This window comes from Lepisosteus platostomus, chromosome 13, assembly GCF_059453375.1.
Source record: "Lepisosteus platostomus isolate fLepPlt1 chromosome 13, fLepPlt1.hap1, whole genome shotgun sequence".
Taxonomy (NCBI): Eukaryota; Metazoa; Chordata; class Actinopteri; order Semionotiformes; family Lepisosteidae; genus Lepisosteus; species Lepisosteus platostomus.
The window spans coordinates 39,555,238-39,574,934 of record NC_142623.1 but is presented as its reverse complement, the minus strand read 5'-3'; the positions used below and the strand labels follow the sequence as shown (position 1 = coordinate 39,574,934).

The 19,697-nt window shown below is 36.8% G+C and overlaps 1 protein-coding gene across 1 annotated transcript; it reads left to right on the top strand.

Annotated features, from left to right (window-relative positions):
* The first annotated feature begins 4,461 nt into the window (after window positions 1-4,461).
* Window positions 4,462-17,798, top strand: mchr2b (melanin concentrating hormone receptor 2b). The gene is made up of 2 exons (XM_088604608.1): window positions 4,462-5,232; window positions 15,784-17,798. The coding sequence occupies exons 1-2, from the start codon at window positions 4,829-4,831 to the stop codon at window positions 16,430-16,432; spliced, it is 1,053 nt and encodes a 350-aa protein (XP_088460734.1). The 5' UTR covers window positions 4,462-4,828; the 3' UTR covers window positions 16,433-17,798.
* Window positions 17,799-19,697: the final 1,899 nt, after the last annotated feature.

Below are 19,697 nucleotides of genomic sequence, written 5' to 3'. Positions count from 1 at the left end.
GTAAAAAAAAATAAAAGTTATCTTTGTAAAACACACTCCTTTCTAAAACAACACACCAAATAAAGCATGCAAGTTACATTAGCCAAACAAGCTAAATGGCCTCCTCTTGCCTGTAGCCTTTCCCAGATTTTTATGTTTTATGTAAAAACCCTATAGGACTGAGCAGTCCATCTTTCGAGGATTCATTTGCTGTTCCTATTATAGGAGTCATGCAGGAGATGGTCAGGAATCCATCAGGGTTTATTCATGTTTCCTGCAAGTTTTATATGCGTATCCACGTGTGTCCAGTGCATAACTCAGACAAACATAAGAGATGTGCAAAAAAGCGGTCCATTCAGCTTATTGACACTACTTTGGTTCAGTGACGCAACTAATCCAAAAACATCTTCTAGGCAAATATCATAAGACCCTGCTGTGCGAAGGTTGTAATAATGTGTTTTATTTTATTGCCAGTCTCTGATAAATACCACAGACTTTCTACTCATATCCTCCAGTCCTACTACATTGTAGACTTGAGATCTGTACAGAGATGTAGAATCTAAAACACATCAAAGTTGGAAAAATGTCATATAATCATATGTAATTGAACAAGAGTTTTATTATTTCAAAAATGACCTGAAACCTTAGCTTTAAACAGAATCTGGAATAGGCATATTACAAAAGTTTCCAAAGACTAAAAGATGTTGCAAAACATAGGAAAGAAATACTATACTTACCACGAAAACTACTAAATGATCTGTGTTTGAAGATGTTCTTCCGAAATGCTAGAAATGTCCAAACTTATTTAGATTATTCTGACATGTACTTAGACTTTTTTAAGTTTCCAGAAATGTTCTTTTATCAAGATGTACAATAGCCAGCTATGAATTTATATGAATCCTTCTTTGGGATTTTTTAAAGCAATTCTTGAAGTCCAACCTGTGGTAATTCCCCACTTGTGAACCTTGGCCAGCTACTGTATTTTATGGTATAAACACCTATTTTCCATTAGCTCATGTTTTTATATCCACATCTCACAACTTTCCACAATTACTGTTCTAAAGTCTAAAATCTAAAAGTAAAAATGTTGCATTTTCCATTCAGCAGCATACACACAGTATATAAATCCAAACAAGTGAAGAGTAATTCCACACTGGAAGCAAAAAAAAAAGAAAGAAGAAAAACACAACATTTTGACCGTGGAATAATTTATCAGGTGTGTTGGAAAATGAGGGAGAGAGTAAGAATACAAAGTTAAGTGGAATAAAAAATGAATACAAAGATTGGTAGAAGGGGTTGAGAAAGGAAAGCTGTGAAAAAAAACATAGGAAATATGTCATGGATGTCGGAAGGGCATGCCGTGGAATGGTCAGAAGAGCAATAAAGACCCTATACGAAGCGGCAAAAGCAGCAACACAGAGGTCAAATGCTGTCAGGTAGAAACCTATGCCCTCAGGCCGCGAGGGGGACAACCTGGTGCTAGGCGGGTCACAAGACATCCGTACCCTCAATGCTGAGTGAGGAGCAAAGGGTGACCTGGAAATATCTATCCCCACACAAAGACACATCAGAAGGACAAGAAAAGCACAGGAATCTAGGAACAGGAAAGAGTAGGAGCGCCCTCTAGACTTAGAGGGCATCAAGAGTGGCTCCTGAAGCCCAAAAAACAGTGCACAGCACTAAGGGGAGGAAAAACCTCATTTAACTTTAAGGAAACCTCCGGGAGTCCACGGCTGAGAGCTACCCCCTCCTCCAGGGTAAAAACCTTTACTGAGCAGAGGAAGGGGGGCTGGGCAGGGCTCGGGGGAGCGAGATTAAAAACTTGACAAAACAAGTAAAAAAGCAAACACAACTAAAATAAATCGAGGAGACCAGGGCGACAAACCACATGAGAAAGACACAACAGATAGGAACCAAGAGCCCAGGGACACAGGGGTCATGGAGACCAGGATACATGCAAACCAGGAAGTGAGGAAACCAAACATTAACAGTAGATTGGAGGCAGGTGGCATCACTACCATAGTGGCTAGAGTTCATAGAGTTCATAGAGTTCAGGAATAAAGCCACTCAAAGAATAACATCAGCCCAACTGACAAATATGTTGCCATAGGTCCTATCCTGGTAATCATGGGTGACTACATTTCAAAGAAATATAAATATTTTTGAAATAGTTACTTGTATAGCAATATTCATTATTTTAGGGACATTTTTGATGCCATGAACTTTCATATCAGGGTAATAACACATACATTTTCTATTTTATTTGTTTCTTAAAGAAAGAGAATAAGCCATTCTATTTGAAAAACTGAACCAAATTTGTTCCACTTCTTCTCTTGTAACCTTTTTTTGACAAAAGTATCTGTGGAATTGTACCTGAATTGCAGATGTGTTGTTTCTAGTCTGTAATCTTTTTGACAAAAAGATAAAAAGACAGGGAAAGGCTGAGGTAGAAGAAATGTAAATTACCCTGCTGTCATACAGCATCATGGTGAAAAGCAACATGTACAAAACAATTTGTGATATTTTGTATCACGAAGGGCAGTTTATGCCACTGAATAGCAAACATTTGAAGGCAACAGCTAGTTTAAACAGCCAAGATCTATTTTAGACAAAATTGAAGTAGCCAAAACTAGAATAAATCTAGAATAAAACAAGCAAAAATCAAATACACAGAAAGGGTTCCTTAGAGTAAGATGTGCCTGAAGAAATGTTCTGGGGTAAAATAAACCTATTGATGAAATCCCTGAATATAAACTGGGTGGTTCTTTGTTGTGTATTCATCATGCATTCAGGTCAAAGAAAACTTTAAATACTGTATGTTTGCTAGTCTATCTATGGTCTGCCTTAAGTATTTTAATCTGTTTTGTGACAATACTATATCTTATTTTCTAAGGTGTACAGTATTTCCTTTGTATTAGGTGAATCAATCTTACATTTTGTAATATCCACAAAAAGCTATTTTGTGGTGCCTAATTTTCACCAAGTTTGCATTTGGGGTTGAAATACACACAGGAAATACAATGAAGCTGATCTGGACATCTTAGTACAAGCAATTGTACTAAAGAACTGTCAGGAACACATTCTTCTTCAGCTTTGTTGATGTAAAAGCCAGAGTCACAGTAAATCAATATATTTCTATGATTCAATACTGAATCGACACCTGCATTTTCATGCTAAATCAACTTTTACAGTTCAAGGAGGGAAGGAATACATTTGTAGGCTACAATACACATTTTTCTTGCAAATATATTTGAAATTATATACTGTTTCATCTTTCTCTATGTTCATTCCTGAAATAAAAGTACAATAATTATTTTTGTCACATCTACTTCACCCACTTAAATTGGAAAGATAATGATTTCTATGTCCACTGCTGGTGTGACATGAATTTTGTGCCCGTTATTTCTTGCCTTTAGTGCAGAAATGTAATAAAAAACATGAAAATGTTTATTGCTTGTATAATAGTTTGGTGTACAAACTCTACCTAGGCGTTTTGGGGTAAATCGCTTTTATCCTTACTTGCATTTCTTTACTGCCTGTAATGTTCAGTGCCAATACGTTAAAAAAATTACAAATATGCAATTCACACAAGCACTATACATTTACTATTAGTTTAGAGGTCCCTTTGTTTTGCATTTCACTCCTTTAACGTTTGCAATATTGTGTCACAGATCTGCAGTACATTCTGAGCTACATTTCTGAGGCAAGGTCAGTAGATTACTATGAAATCAATCTGAACAACAATGCTAGATTTTACAGATGATAGAATCCCCAGAGAAGGATCATTACAAAATGCAATCTACATGGAGGTGTAAGTCCATGTAAAACCGGCACCAGGAGGGATTTCTGTACCCAAGGGGTTGTAGGAACCTGTGGAACATGTTGTTGACACCTGATACACTGGCTTCTTCAAAGAAACGTCTGGATGAGATCATTAGATCAATTAGTAACCTTTCTAATGTTCTTATGAATGGCTTGAAATGAATTATTCACTAACAAATAAACACACGACTGCTTATTGAAACGAGATTTTCTCTATTGTTCAATATCTTTGTCATAATCGTACGCTCACTTAAATATATGATTCTATAGCCATCTTCTCATTTTAAACAAGGTGTTATCTACAGTATGTATTCAAAACCAAAATGAATCGCAAAACGGTAGGCTCTCATTATATGCATTGTCATATGCCAATAAAGGGGGGACATAGTTTAATAGCCTTTAAAAATGTAATGCTTAAACCTACAATTTGTTTAGCGGATTTTTAAAATAAAATGATTTTCTTTGTGACTGAGGGATATTGACTATGACATTTTCCCTGACAGACCGAAGTTAAAAATGGAAATGTACAGTTAAATTGCTTTAAACTAGTTAGAGATTTTTAAAAAAGCTGTCCGGGTTCCTTGTCATTTTCAAGCGATGGGAGGGGGCTGGCATTTCTAGTCTTGGTCGGGATCAGTGCCGCAAAGCGATCATAAGAAAGCACTTGGAGAAGACGCACGATTTCTGATAGCTTTTTTTCTGAATGATTTCCCTAATTTTTTCATCGCAGACAAATTTCATCCGATTTCACGCTGTGTTGGAGAGATTTTTTTATGTGATGCCGCAGGAAAAAGCTTCTCAACATCTGCGAAAAGCAACAAAAATAAGTTTGACAGCTACCGTTAGAAATTCATTACAGTAGTTCTGCTTTCTTACAGACGCGCAATTCATACTCTGACAATAACCCACATTATGGATATGGCCTCTGGTTGGTTCGCCTGGTTATCTTCCACACATACCTAATCTTAACTTTCTGAATAGAATTATCACGCAACAGGCTTTATATACTGTAGCTGCAAAACTGAAAATGAACACAACGGATCTGCTCTGCAAGTACGACGAGCAAGTCAATCAGACCAACTGCTCCTACACGAACAAGACTACACTGAGGGACACTACGATGGATCTAACCTCTTTGATGCACGTTTTCCCCTCTGTCTATGGCATTCTCTGCACAATAGGGGTTATTTCAAACAGTTTGGTGATCTATGCTGTGGCTACCTGCAAGAAAAAAATGGTCTCCGATATTTATGTGCTGAATCTGGCAATTGCTGACATGCTGTTTTTGTTGGGGATGCCCTTCACTATTCACCAGCTTGTCAGAGACCGACACTGGGTCTTCGGGAATTTCATGTGCAAAGCAGTGACTGTCGTGGATGTGAGCAATCAGTTCACCACAGTGTGGATTGTAACAGTATTGTGTATAGACAGGTAGGAATTGTTCTCCTTCTTACTCTTGAAAAAAAGGCAAAGTTACTGCAAGAGGGTATTCAGAGATGAAGGGCATTTTTCAGAAGGACGGACTAAAATAATTTGAGCAAATGGAGGCATACTGTAGTACAAATATTCTCACGAGTGTTCCATGAAATATATCCTTGGCAATTCAGTTGATTGAGATACGATCCAATGCGCAAAGTTGAGAAAATAATAGTGATTACTAAAATTTCTACGAAGTAATTCATTTATTTATTTAGTATGGTTGATTTAATTATATAAAACCCAGGGAAAGCTAAACTTCTGAAAAGAGCCCACAAACAGCTGCAAAAAGAATTGCTTTGGTGTTTACCTGATTGTACACCAAATGTCTCGCCATTACTACATGGGGGTTGTAGTACAGACCCCTGTGAATATGGCGTTTGTTTGTTGTAATCAATCTAAATTGATTTTTCTCAAAGATACTGTACATACACTAGTGCGCGCAGGCACAAACATGAAAAGTACTATAACCACCTGTAGCGCACAGCCTCGCGCACCCCGCTGCCTATCACAGTATTGCACGACTTACATTATATACAGTATGTATATAACTGCATCAATGCAGTTCATTCCTATAAATTTAAATTGCACCAATCTATACAGCTTTCTCTATAAATGACACGATGTTCAGCGTATCGTTTGAATCTCCCCCCCATTCAAAGCCACGAAGATAAATTAAAATGATAATTCAAGCAGAACCTGCGTGCGTTTTAACAAATAAGACCGCGTTGTGCTAACACCTTGCATGCACACTTTGAAACAGTATTAGCAGCACTATCAGCAAACATCTGTTGCATGCAGAATCTGGTGTATCGTCGTAGAATTAGGAGACCTTGTCTGAAACTGATAGCCTTTGTTGCTTGTTAAGTCAGTGAATAATGATACTTAAAAAGATAGCTTGATTTTAGAAAGCATAAGTCTCTCAGTTCCTGATGCGAAACCCGTTTGTCTGTTATACAGAATGCAAAGTTTTTTTTAATGCTGCATTTTTATTGTTTAAACCGTTTTCTATGCACTTGCTTTTTGTTTTTGGTAATTATCTCCTAAATGTACAGTATATTCAAAAGGTCTGTGCTAAAAACAGTGTTTAATTTTTTATCATTTCGCTGAGATGTAGGGCACAAGAACATTTTAAGTAATGGAATTGCTAACGTTTCAGTGGCTGGTGAGGTCTTTTTGAAGCTAAACATGGTCAGTACTGAGTTAGGGGGGAAAAAGTGGTACTCTGCCCTCTGGAAAAGAATTTCCAAAATCAAATTAAAAAAAAAAAATCACCAGTATGGTGACCAGTACCACTCAGATGTACTGTAGGTGGTATTGTCCTCAGCCTAACATCTCACACTAAGGACCTGACTACTTGGTCATTAAAGATCCAATGACTCTGTTCAGAAGCCTATTCATGGCCTGAGCTTTCATAGTCTAGCCTACATAAATTCCCCCCATAATTCAAATGTTGAAGGAATTTACCAGCTGTGCGGGGGGACTGCTGGCGCAAAATGGCTGCCACATGTCACCCAGGTAGGGGTGAATTGGGTCTCGTCTCCATAATGTGCTTTGGAATCCTTTGAGATGACAAACACTGTAGAATGCCTTCATTATTATTCATTAGTTATTATTACAAAGTTTATGTCTTTGTTCTTTGTGACTCTTTGTTATTCTAATTAAAATAATTCTAATTAAAATAGGAGAATCATCTACCCTTTAGGATAAAAGTATTGGTGTCAGTGAAATGTCTTTTCAGTACCTTAACTTTTCTCAGTCTGTTGGGGTGACTTAATCTCTGCCTTGGTATCAAACACAGCATCACCCAGAAGATTTTGGAGGTTTTTATTTATGTTCTGGTGATGTTAAACTGGTGGGGCAAGAACATACAGCACTTAGTCAACCATGGCAGTAGATGATGGGGGGAAAAAAACTACTGTTTGACCTTTGTAGAACTGAACTGGTAACTGTAATGGAAATTCTTTTTCCACTGAAACTACTTGGTCACATGGATGGGGGTTCTACACTAGATATGTGGGTTTCCCTGTCCCTTTACTGCCAGGGTACTGGAATAGTCCTTTATTGTCATATACCCATACAAACTGAGCTGTGTGGCTATAGAGATTGTGATCTTCACTGATGCGACTTGTCACAAGCTCCAGCTCAGGCTGAGGCAGCTCTGGAAAGGAAGTGCTTCTAGGAGACACTTCAATTGATTGCAGGAAGGAGGGCTCATTGTGGAACCTTGGACCTCCAGGATCTTTTTATGTTTGTGAGAAGCTAAATGCTCAGAGGTGACATCTTTCGCATACCCAGCAGCCAATGAGGAAAAGATCAGCCGGATGATTGGGCTGTTCCTGTGTCATTTGTCATTAGAGACATTATTTAAATCCTGGTATACTTGTTAGCACACTGACACTTTGATTTACCAGTGTGAAATACCCTAAGTACGTGTTTTGTAATGGTGTCACAAATATTATGTTCTGCACTGAAGAAAATACTGTGTTGAATACTAATTCTGAATACCACATTGAGTATCATGTGATTTTATACATTCCCCGAATATCTTTATAACTTTATGAAACCAGTGTAGTAAATAAGTAAACGTTCTTACATGTTTATTGCACAACATAAAGAATGCACAATTTGTGAGACATTAAGTATATACACTTTAAAGACTAATAAACAGATTGATTAATGCTTCCTTTATGCCCCAGGTATCATTTGAGCATCATTCCCATGCGAGCCACATGTCCAGTACTGAAATTATTGATGAACAGAAAAACAACTTTGCTGCACAATGGGGCTCATGTACTGCCTGCTCATGAGACTCGCGCTTCCACTGTGCTGTCGTGTTTATCTCTTTTTTCCGTTAATGAAATATTGCATTGTTTTAGACTACAGCCAAAGGACAAATAAAACTCATGAATCTCAATTTAGTAGCTCCACATAGCTTCAATATAATCAACAATTGTTCTCATTTGCATGATAAAATTGCCAACCAGGAACTTCCTACATCTGCCTAGGGATACATTTACACCTCTTCCATCCCTTTGAAATATTTTACGTCTGCTCTAAATACATATATTTAATTTCACCATAGCTAAAAATATTTGATACGGCCTTTAAATAAGTTGTCAACTGTAGCCAGGATTTTTTTGTGTGTGTCTGTGTTTGTGTGCAGACCAGGACGTTTTAAGCAAAAAAAACAGTTTTTGAAGCAGATGAAATGGTCTTAAAACAATGCGCGCAAGAGCTTTGTCTCAGCTAGTGATTTCTTTTCCATTGGTTGGGCTGACAATGAGCAGACAGCTTCCTCACTGGCAGCACAGGCTGCTCCAGTCCTGCTGAGGTGGGTGGTTCTTGCTCAGGTGACATAGGGTGCTTGATCTGTGGCTGCCCGGGCTACCCCACTCCTGGCAAGGTTGGTGAATACCCTTTTGGTGCTGTTGTTTCTCAGAGTCTGTGGTGATAGAGGGTACACTGATGCCTGCTCTGGCTGTTCTCGCTGCAGGCATTCCAACAATGCTTTCTGGCAGCCCCAGGCAATATGTTGGCTTTCACCACTGAACAGCCAAACTCTGGGCCACAGCAGTCCCTAATGCACAACTGACATAAAAAAGGGAAAAGTTAAATGCTCCAAACTTTCTTTTAACAGTGTTTATGAGGCTGCTGACTTCTTGCTCCCTGTTTATGGCGCTGTATTCTTGGATGTTTCTGTCTATCTCGGCGCATGCAGTTTTGGATTTGCTGTATTGTAGGTTTGTGGAGTGTAACAATCCATCTGATGTTTTATCCTCTTTTGTTGCAATTTCTGCAGTGTGTAACGTTTTAGTGAAGGCGGCCTTTGAGTGCAATAATGATATTGCTTTCTGGCGGCTCACCAAAAGCAGTGCATTATTTATTCTGCACAGCTTCCTTCTGAATGGGATTTTTTCCGAAACATCTGAAAGATGTGAGGGAAGGACTCTGTTCTTCAGGTGTGAATGTTCCATGAAATTTTGATTGAATAGCATCCACAGGGAGTGTTAGAGTTTGACACTAGGCTCTCATTCTCACTTTTTGTGACTGTATTTAGTATGAAATGAGTCATTGTAGCATTCAGTTCCTTATACTTATTTAGCCTCCCTATTGTTAAGACTGTATTTAGAGGCAGTTAGGATAGGGTGGTACTGTCTGACAGGTGGGTCTGTTCCCTGGCTGTGACTGGATCACTGTCTGTCAAGTTTATTAGCAGTAATTCATAGGGGTTACTATAACTATAACAGTAATTGGAAAGCATGAATTCCTTACTTCGAAATTACATCAAAAATCACCTACTGTTCACGTTGAAGACTGTTTTTAAAGATTTTTATTCCAGGACAATACTTGCTCCAGGCTTTCTGAAAGTAATTTGATCTCTGCAAGCTTTTAACTCTTTTTCTTTCTTACATGTAACTGTGAAGTATGTTCAAAATGTTTCATCAGAGATCGAGACAGGAAAAACTTCACAAAAGTTCAGGCTCTAACATAACTCACCAAAGGGCAAAAATTGTAAATGACAAACATATCCAATCTGTCTAATAGGGGAATGTGTTATTGTACCTCCATGACAAGACATTCCTAATGATGAAATTTCATTATTTTGTGCTTTTATAATGATTTCTTCTCTGTGTAGTAAAATTAGGTGGATACATAAAATTCATTCTAGGCAATTTGGAATGTATGGAATATATGGAAAATCTACAGGTAACCATGTCTGACAGTGTTTCTTTGTTTCTCTGGAATAAAGTATAGTTTTCTGAAATCCATTTATGCTTTTCATTTTTCCTGCATCAGTATGAGCTTAAAGTAATTATGACTTATGTCTAGACAAGAATATACTTCAACGGTTTCAAAAGTCTGACCTCTCTAGTACCAGAATCATTCCGGTTCCTCTACATGTAACAAGAATTTTTGATTAAGAATAATGATCCTTCTGGGTGTAAGGGGTCTGAAATGTATCTGAATATTTCGTGGCAAGATGTGTCATTTGTCATTGCTGGGGGGTGAATTAGCTTTAATGTCATAATTTAAAGCAACAGGTTGTTTGTTGTAGCTCTTGGATAAGACGCAGAAGGAATTGCAGCTTTGACTAGCAGGCTGTTTGTAACATACAAATTCAGTACTTCAGGCAGGCTTTTATTCACAGTCTCAGTAGCAGCAACTGTTACTTTCTTCCCTTTAGGACTGGTATCCTGCAATTAAAAAAATGTGAATTAATTAATTATACCTATTACACAAGATGCAGGATTCAAAACCGTGACCAGTTATTTAGACAAATTATTTCTATTGTTGTGGTCATTCTTCACGAACATCACAACTTAAATAAGTCAAAATAAGTCAGTCCATTTCAAGTCTGGCTCAAGAGTACTTCTTCTTAACTTCTGATTTTCTTTTCAGCTCAGATCTAAGTCACTAAGTCTAATTTATTCATTTAATTCAACTTCCTTGTTTATGACTTGTTTCTTTAGTCTTTGGCTCCAAAAAAACCTCTGCTGCCTAATCATTTTCTCCAGGAACTTCAGTAACAGAAGTTCATCTGTTTTTTTTCCTCAGCATGTTTCTTCAGTGGTTTCTTCTCCTTCTCTGTTGAAGCACCTCTTATTAGCTGACTAATTAATGGCATCCAGGCACAGGTGAAAATTATACTGTGTCAAAAACTCACACTAGAAAAACTGTTCTGAAGATCCAATTACTTAACATTAATTAACTTAAACGAGGATAGGTGTGAAACACAGAAAGAGCTTCAGGGCTGTTACTAATTGCTAACCTCATTCAGCTTCTTGAAGTCTTAATCAGCAACTAGAGATCAGCTAGGCTCAGTAATTAAAAGCTTAGTTGGAGTGAAAACCAGTCAATACTTGGGTATTCCAGGACCAGGGCTGAAATCCTGGTAAGCCTGATATGATCAGATGTTAGAAACTAGTTTGGATCTAGCTTTTATTGGAAAGGAAGACCTCTAAGGTAAATCAGGTTGCAGCTGTACGCAGTGTTGGTAGATCTTCTGAACCCCTCTTTCCTGTATGGTGACAGGGAACAATGTACTATATGGGAGAAGGTGTCATCCTTTGGGGAAACAAAATGTAAACTGGGATTCTGATTACTTTGTTCCTAAAGATTCCATGGCTCTGTTTGTAAGTAGGGATCTTGTGATCTTTTGGAATCAAAAGTTACTACAGAAACAATCAGAGCAATCAGAATTATTAATAACTATGGAGGTACGGAGGGCAGTGTAGTGAAGTGGGTTAGCTGTTGGCCTAATACCTAACAGGCTGTGTGTTCGTGTCCATGCTGTAGACACTGCTGTTGTACCATGAGTGAGGTAGTTTACCTCCAGTCCCCCCAGCTGTGTAAGTGTCACCCAGCATTGCTGGGTATGTCATTATGGATAAGTATGTCATTATGGATTTCGATGATGATGAAATATTTAATGCAACTCCAGAAAAGTGTTTTCAGCACACCAAAATCATTAGCTTTATACTCGGATTCCTTCTAAAAGATGTATTTAGAAGATTTTTTATTTCTGGAATTTTATGCAAACTCTTTTTTTAACAGGTGCCCCTATTTCCATTTATTAGTGAATTTTGTACAAAAAGCCACCCTTCAGTTTTCGGTTTAAGTAACGTATGAATCTTTAAGGTGCTAAAATAAACCATAAACAATCCGAGGAATTCATTAATTTTAAAATGCTAGTATATTAGTCTTTACAGTGGATAATTTTTTTCTGTCAGACTGTGCATGCATTGTGGATCGATGTATAACAGAACTGATATGTAGTTCCCTCAGGAGAAACTGGGTTCTTTATAAAAGCAGTGATGTAATTTTATCACTTGCTTAACATTGGGATCAGTCTTTTCTATTTCTTTTTATAGGTATATAATATAGGGTATACATGTTTAGACTGTTGTGAAAAATCCTTGTTTTCTCATGTTATGATGATATACGGTATAAATGTAATTTGTTAACACTCATTTGTTCAGGCCAGCTGAGGGTTTTTTTTTTTAAATGGCACTACTGTTTTAATGGATGTGAATGTCCCAAAAGACAGTGGGCAAGGTGGTAGTTCTGTCCTCATCTGACATTACTTCTAGTTCGAGTGACCAGACATCCCTGTTTGTCTGAGACTGTCTCTGTTCCTTTGACTATTGCACTGTCCTGACATGCCCTTCAGAGTTTCAGAATAATCCTGTTCTGTGCATCTGTTAACACATATAATTGAATTACTGTATTCCATCCTCCCCCCAATGTCATGCAACTTTAAATGTAGATCACATGACAAGTCGTAGAAATTTCTTAAAGGAAAAATGCTATTTGGAGTCTGGTAATAATGAACAAAAAAGCTTGACTCATTTTCTGAGAATTGAGTCAACAGATGGCAGTTCAAGTTTGGGAAACATGATGTTCAGAATAATTTAACGTCTAGGTATTTGGAAAGAAGAGTATGTGTACCATATCATTCAAAAATAGTATCTATTGTATTTTATACATTTTACATCTTTACCAAAACATTATCTCAATTTAGGCATTAGTAACAATGCTATTGCACAGACTAAAAGCCTTAAACTGGTTTTTGACTTTTTGAATAACAGGAGTATAGGCATGTATATAAAAACTGCCTCAAGGCCAAAAGTTTAATGACTCAGTATGAAATTCAATAAACATTAGCATTATTAGAAAAAACAATATTTTCTCTTTTTCTACCAGCAACTATTATTCATGTCATGTTTCAGCATCTCCCCCCACCCGGACCATTAGACTGCCTCCAGACAAATTATTGTGATGCTAGGGCTGGGGTTTGGAGTGGAACAAAAAGTCACTTTGCAACCATATTAATTCCCTAGGACTGATGGAAGATTGTGTGGAGGTTAGTGTTATAGCCTCACAACTCTTTGGTTCTGGGATCCATTCAAGGATGTGGAACCTTTTGTGTGGTATTTGCACATTCTTCTTATGCTCACATACGTTTTCTCTGAACGTTGTTGTTTCCTCCCTCCTTGTGAAGTAACACTGCAGAGGTTAGTCGAGCATCTAGGCTTCCTATATGCTTCTACTGTATGTGCATGTGCTCTGCAGTGGACTGGCGTGCCTTTACCCTGGATTAGACTCTCAGTAGCTGCAATCCCAATCCCAATCCAAGAAATAAATAGATGAATGGATGCACTGCTACATTATGGGCACATCCTGTTATGATTGCACCTCAGTCTTTCTGTTGTGGAAGCTCTCCAAAAATGTAGGCTTCATCCTGATGATCTTCAATGATGTTTTTATACTCATAAAAGATCTGCATCATCGGATTATTTAAAAAGTAACAAACTGCATTCATTTGATAACTCATTCTGGGCAGCTCCAGTAAGGATTAGAGGAGCAGCACTAAGCCTTATTGTTTGGTTCTCATACCTTTGTGCCTTTGTAATGGCACAAGAAAGAGATGTTTTGACATTACGGGAAACACTACTGACTGCATGTCCACACCACAGTTTATAATTTGTATTTTCTGCTGGCCACTTTGCCCACTTTGTTTTCAAAAGGGGCTTTACAGTTTACTGCATAAAAGCAATATGCCATTCTCTAAAGACAGCATTGTCCTCTTGTGGTAGACTTTCTAATAATTTTCTTTATCTCTAGCTTTCTCTTTGCACTTATCAATAGATTTCAACGCTTGTAGAAGCGGCACCAGTATGGGTAGGGACTTGATAACACCTAGGAAAATAATCCATCATCCTCCTGTAAGCCTGTGGAGTTCAGAAAGTAGTTATAATTCAAAGAGTGTCTCTGGAATGCAGGTAAAATGCTGAATTATCAGAAAACACATAAACTAAACTAAAAACTGTACCAATTACAAATTCAACCCTTTGACAAATAATTGTTCGAACACTTAAAATTATTCGATATGCTCATAGTAGCATTGAAGTCGTATTATAATGTAAATGGGAAAGCCATAAGTACTGAAACCAGTATGCGGTGAAGTCAGACATCCTTTACATTATAAAGCATTGAGCCTGTTGCAACATGCTGCAGCACCTGTGTTTGAAGAGCACATTTGAATAAGCCGCACACAAAGAATGGGCAACATGCTGAGCTGACAGGTCATGCTGCAGAGATTACTCTACTAGGCTGTATTGTATGATGGAAATGGTCATTAACAGAGTTTTTGTTCTTTGTGCGCTAATAAGTCTGAATTCAAAACCTTAGAAAATGATCAAATGTGCTGTGGTGGTCCTGATGATGCCTCAGTATAGCAATGGTATATACACTATACTGTATACAAAAGGGATGCAAGTCCCTTTATCCCCAAGGAGGGGGATTGTTATTATTATTATTATTATTATTATTATTATTATTATTATTATTATTATTATTATTATTATTATTATTATTAAACAGGTTAGATACATACATAGAGATGATATCAAAGCGTACTGTATATGTACTGTATGTTGGTAGAGTATGTTTAAAGGTTTAAGTTCCTCCAGTAAGGTTATACTGTAATATCTGTAGTTAATCCTGGAACAGAAAACTATGGTATTTATTTGTAGTATTGTATTTTGCACATACTGTAAACTGAAACCATGTTCAGAGGAAAAAAAAGATGAAAAAAGTATCAAACCAACAGATACGAGATGTTAGTGTTCCTTAACGTCTCATATCTGTTGTGTTAACACAGCTGCATTGTACAGTAACTGCTTTTCTTCACACAATTTAAGGCAGTCACCTGATATCCATGGGATTTTTAGGGAAAGTCTTTCATGTAAATGTTGTTCCTACAATAAAAAAAACTCCTTCAGGGTCTTCTCTTAAATAACTCTCTATGTATAATACATGGCTCTATGTACAGTACAATTAAATATTTGACCTTCATTTTCATGATGTTCAAAGGAAAGTGGTTATCCTTGAGGAAAACTAAAAGAAAATAAACTGCTTTAAAAAACTAATTTACTACAAAAAATTAAGATAACAATTACAAATATAACACATTTTTACTCAGACACCAATTAGCCAAAAGTCCATGAATAACAATCTTAATGTTTCTTTCATTTTCCATTTAACAACCTTACAGGGAGACGTGGAGTAAAATTTTAATTTAGAGGGGATCTACATTTTTTTCAGTGACTCTCAAATTTCTCTCATATACGAATGTGTATATATGCCTTTCAAAATGAGTTTTTTCACTATCTGCGGCACACATTTTAATGAGATTGAAATATGTAAATATTTTTTCTCTGCAGGATTGTGTTGTCTGCACTGGATGTAGTCATCTTACTCATAAAGCAGCCTGATTACAAAGCGTGGGAATCTGTTTTCAGACCACAACCTTAAAAGAACTTTTTTACTTTCAATAATAACCTAAGTAAATATAAAACCTAAGTAAATATAACTCAATCATGTTTCTTTATAGTGTCAGAACTAGAAAGGCCGCAAACCTTGAGAAAACTAATAAGACGCTCATGTGACAGGGTCTCTAGGTGCTGTAACTTCAATGTTTGTTTACTTATTGTATTCCAGATATGTAGCCATCGTCCATCCCACCCTGGAGAAAAGGACCATCCAGTGGACAATAATTATCAATGTTCTTGTGTGGATGGGCAGCTTCCTGCTCACTGTTCCGGTCATGCTGTACTCCAGAACTGTGCGCATGAGAGACGTGGAGGTGTGCATTCTGGATCTCCCTTCAGGCCACAAAGACATATACTGGTACACTCTGTACCAGTCGATCATGGGCTTCATCATCCCACTCATCATCATCAGCACCTTCTATTCGCTCACCCTCTACCACGTGTTCCGGTCCATTCGCAGGGTGCGAAGGAAGCAGTCCCTGTGGGCCAAGCGGGCCACCAAGACGGTGATCATGGTCATCGCCGTGTTCCTCGTGTGCTGGTCACCCTACCACGTCATCCAGGTGATAAACCTGAACATCGCGTCGCCCACCATCTCCTTCCTCTACGCCTACCACATCAGCATCTGCCTGAGCTACGCCCACAGCTGCATCAACCCCATCATGCTGCTCCTCTTCGCAAAGAACTATCAGGAGCGCCTGTGCAGGAAGAAGCAGTCCGCGACCAGCCACCAGAGCTCCTCCAAGCAAACCGTGGTCAAGACCGATGGAGGCTCCACTGCCATAGGGGATACAAACTATCGCTGCACCGTTATTTAGATGGAAGAAACCATTGCTTAGCATGTCTCATGCCATTGAATGGACTGTAAATGCTGGTCCCGGTAGGGGCTCCAGCCAAACTGTGGTGTCAATGGAAGACCACTGAAATTCAGGTTAAAGAACACAAGAGGCAATTCATCTATCGATGAGCATCCAGTGCCACAGGGCTTCAATTACTAGCCTTCAGACAATGCATCTTCTATTGCATTTATTTTCTTATTTAAGGAAAAAATTATAGCCTGTCACTGTTACAAGCCAACATACAACAACGGTGAAGAGCTAAGGAACATTTGCGTTTACATTCAGTCCATTGCAGGCCTGGCATCCAATTTTCTAGAGCTGGAAAATATATTTGGGGTGAAGGTATTTTTTTATTGAAATTTCAGGTGTTTGTATTGACTGTTCTGCTTTTAATTATTATTTTTATTCAAATTTAAAACCTGTGTTTTTAGAATGTGTGAATTATTTGGTCTTTTTTTGGTTCAGGTTAAAAACTAAATAACAGGTTAAAATAATTAAATACATACCAAAAACTACTTGCACAACACTGCCATTAATTACAGACCTGAAATGTAGAAATAGTCCTTATGGCGAATTAAGAGTGATCTTATCTTTAGAATATTTTGGGAAGAGTGACATTTTCTTAATTGTGCCGTTAATTTTGAATTATGTTCACAATTGTCCCTTCAAAATAAACAAATTAAAATCTCATCATCCATGTCTCAAATTTCTTGCTTGATTTGCGATTCTTTGGTAATGTTTTCACCTACTACAACACATATTTTAATATTTAAATATGCTAATATTTCTATCTGCAGCATCGTGTTGTGTACATTTAGTAGGCTCACGAATTTACTCATGATAATGCTTTCATGAACTAAAAATATGGTGAATTAAACAAGAAAAGTGAGACTCAAGCAATCATATTATTGCTCATTTCTTTTGCTTGGGGAGAGGAGGTTTTAGTTGGGTTTACCACTCTAAAAATTGAACAAAAACTAGATCAAACAAATGTTTGAATTTTTTTTACTGATTGTGTAAAATATTTTAATGCATAATAGTAGTAGTGTGTTCAATCAACATATGCAGGTGGTAAAAACTATGTTTCATCAAAGTTAAGGCTAATAGGAAGTTGCTGGATATTGTACAATGCTTTATAAGTATTTATGCATACGTACATTTTATACATGTGTAGAGGTATGTTTGTAAGAAGGAATTGTGTTTCAAGTGTATACTCTGCAGTTGAATTGCTAGATTAAGTAGGATAGTATCTGACACAACACAAATTTGCTTCATAATCATATAAACTGTGTATGTGATACAGGCTATGATAGAAAGTGCTGCTTTTTATAATTAATGCTACTCTTGAATTCTCATTCTTATGACATTTTAAATACATGGATTAATGAATCATGTCACATTAACTATTTCTAAGAAACCTACAAAAGATTTTCCATTAGATTTTTATAGTACCGTATGTGTATTTTTCCTGTTTCACTATTCAAACAGATAAAATAAAACATACAGATCTACAAAAGCAAACACACACCCAGGGCCATGAAGTATTTTGTTAAGTGTTTTGTAATATCTTCTCCCAAAAAAAATGTTCAAATTTACTTTTTTAGAAAAAAGCAATAGTATCCCAAAACTTTTCCTAGGTTTTTTGTGTGTGGTAATCCTTTTCAGCTTGATAATGGACAGTTACTTTTTACAATTCCACTTAAATAATTTGATTCCGACTTGTGTTCAACAATTTTTTTTTCATGTAAAGAAACATTCTGTCTTTCTTGCTTTGCAGATTCAAATATTGTTATATGTCTGTATATGGAAACAATTTGTGAAGGAAGTTGTTAACTTGATATTTGTGTTCCCTTATGTAATATTGCTTTTATGACTTTGCAGTATTTTTGGATTATTATTGAATTGTGTTTCAATGACGACATTATTATAATGACAGTCTAGTTATAATGCTTATGTGTAATGATGTTTTTGGCAAACGATTTAAACAAATTTGTGTGAAAAAATGTGTTCTGTTCCACTTTAATTAAAATGAGATCATGTAGGGATTTGAAATTGGGAAGGAGGTTAAAATAACTCAAAAAATGTGTGATGCAAAATGTAAAAATTAAATGTCTTAGTCAATTGTACACAGAAATTGTGTTACAAATTGGCAGTGGGCAGAAGGTGTGGATATCCTACATATGGCCTGATTTTTTCAAACATCTATATTGAAAACTGTGTTAAAGACTCTGTAATTCAAAAGACGCATTAAAGCACAAAAATAAATGTTCGCCATTCCTGCGTTGTTAGTGTGTATTAAAGAATACAAGAATACAAATTATTATTTAAGAAGTCAATGGCCAAAAGAAGAAAGAATTGAATCTGCTCACATAAATATAATTAAGAGAAAAATAAAAAACTTATAATATAAAATGCTTTTGGTTTTGACCTCGATTTTGTCTTTCAGAATGCCTTGAGGTGGCTATGACCAGTTATTCTGAGCTTTAGTGTAGCACATTGCCCACGTGTGACTCAGTCACATTAAACCCTGGCATTCTCTAGATAATGCGCATATTGTAATATATGCCCCATAGTCATGTAAGAAGGGTCAATATTGTTTATCAAATGCTTTTTGAAATGCCAAAATGCCAATTGGAGAGGCTCCAGGATAGGAGACAGGGTTACTTTATACTGATGGCTGGGATGGGCAGTGTTTTCCCAGTTAATGGGGACAGTACAGTTTATCATGAGACAGATAAAAGAAGTTTTAACAACAATATTATTTTTTCATACAACATTCAAACTGCTTGTTTACTGCAGGTGCTTTGTTTCAAGATTGTCTGGTCTGAAGCACATCCTGTCTCTGTGTTTATGCTTCATAGCTCAAGGAATCTAGATTCATAGTACAAAGAAAGTTTGAAAGTTTAGTACAGAAATGTTCCATTCCATTTAATTGAAATGAAAAACGTTTAGTATGAAGCATAAAGTTTAGTTCAAACTTATCCTGAAAGAGTATTTACAATTTTTACACCCACATACTAAAGACATACTGTATAAGTTGATTTTACATGCACTGTGACTGCTATATAGTTAACTGATTTCTTTGTATAACAATTTGAAAAACAGTAACAAAAAAGCACTCTTAAATTATACCATAACTTATATCTTACAAGAATTTACTCTTTGAAACATTTCCAATATTGAATGTTTCATTTACCTTATATAAGACTTCATATAATTTTGGTTATAACATGGATATAACATG

Coding starts and splice junctions, on each gene's coding strand:
- mchr2b (XM_088604608.1), top strand. CDS start 4,829: ATGAACACAACGGATCTGCTCTGCAAGTACGACGAGCAAGTCAATCAG. Junction 5,233..15,783: donor ACAGTATTGTGTATAGACAG/GTAGGAATTGTT, acceptor ATTGTATTCCAG/ATATGTAGCCATCGTCCATC.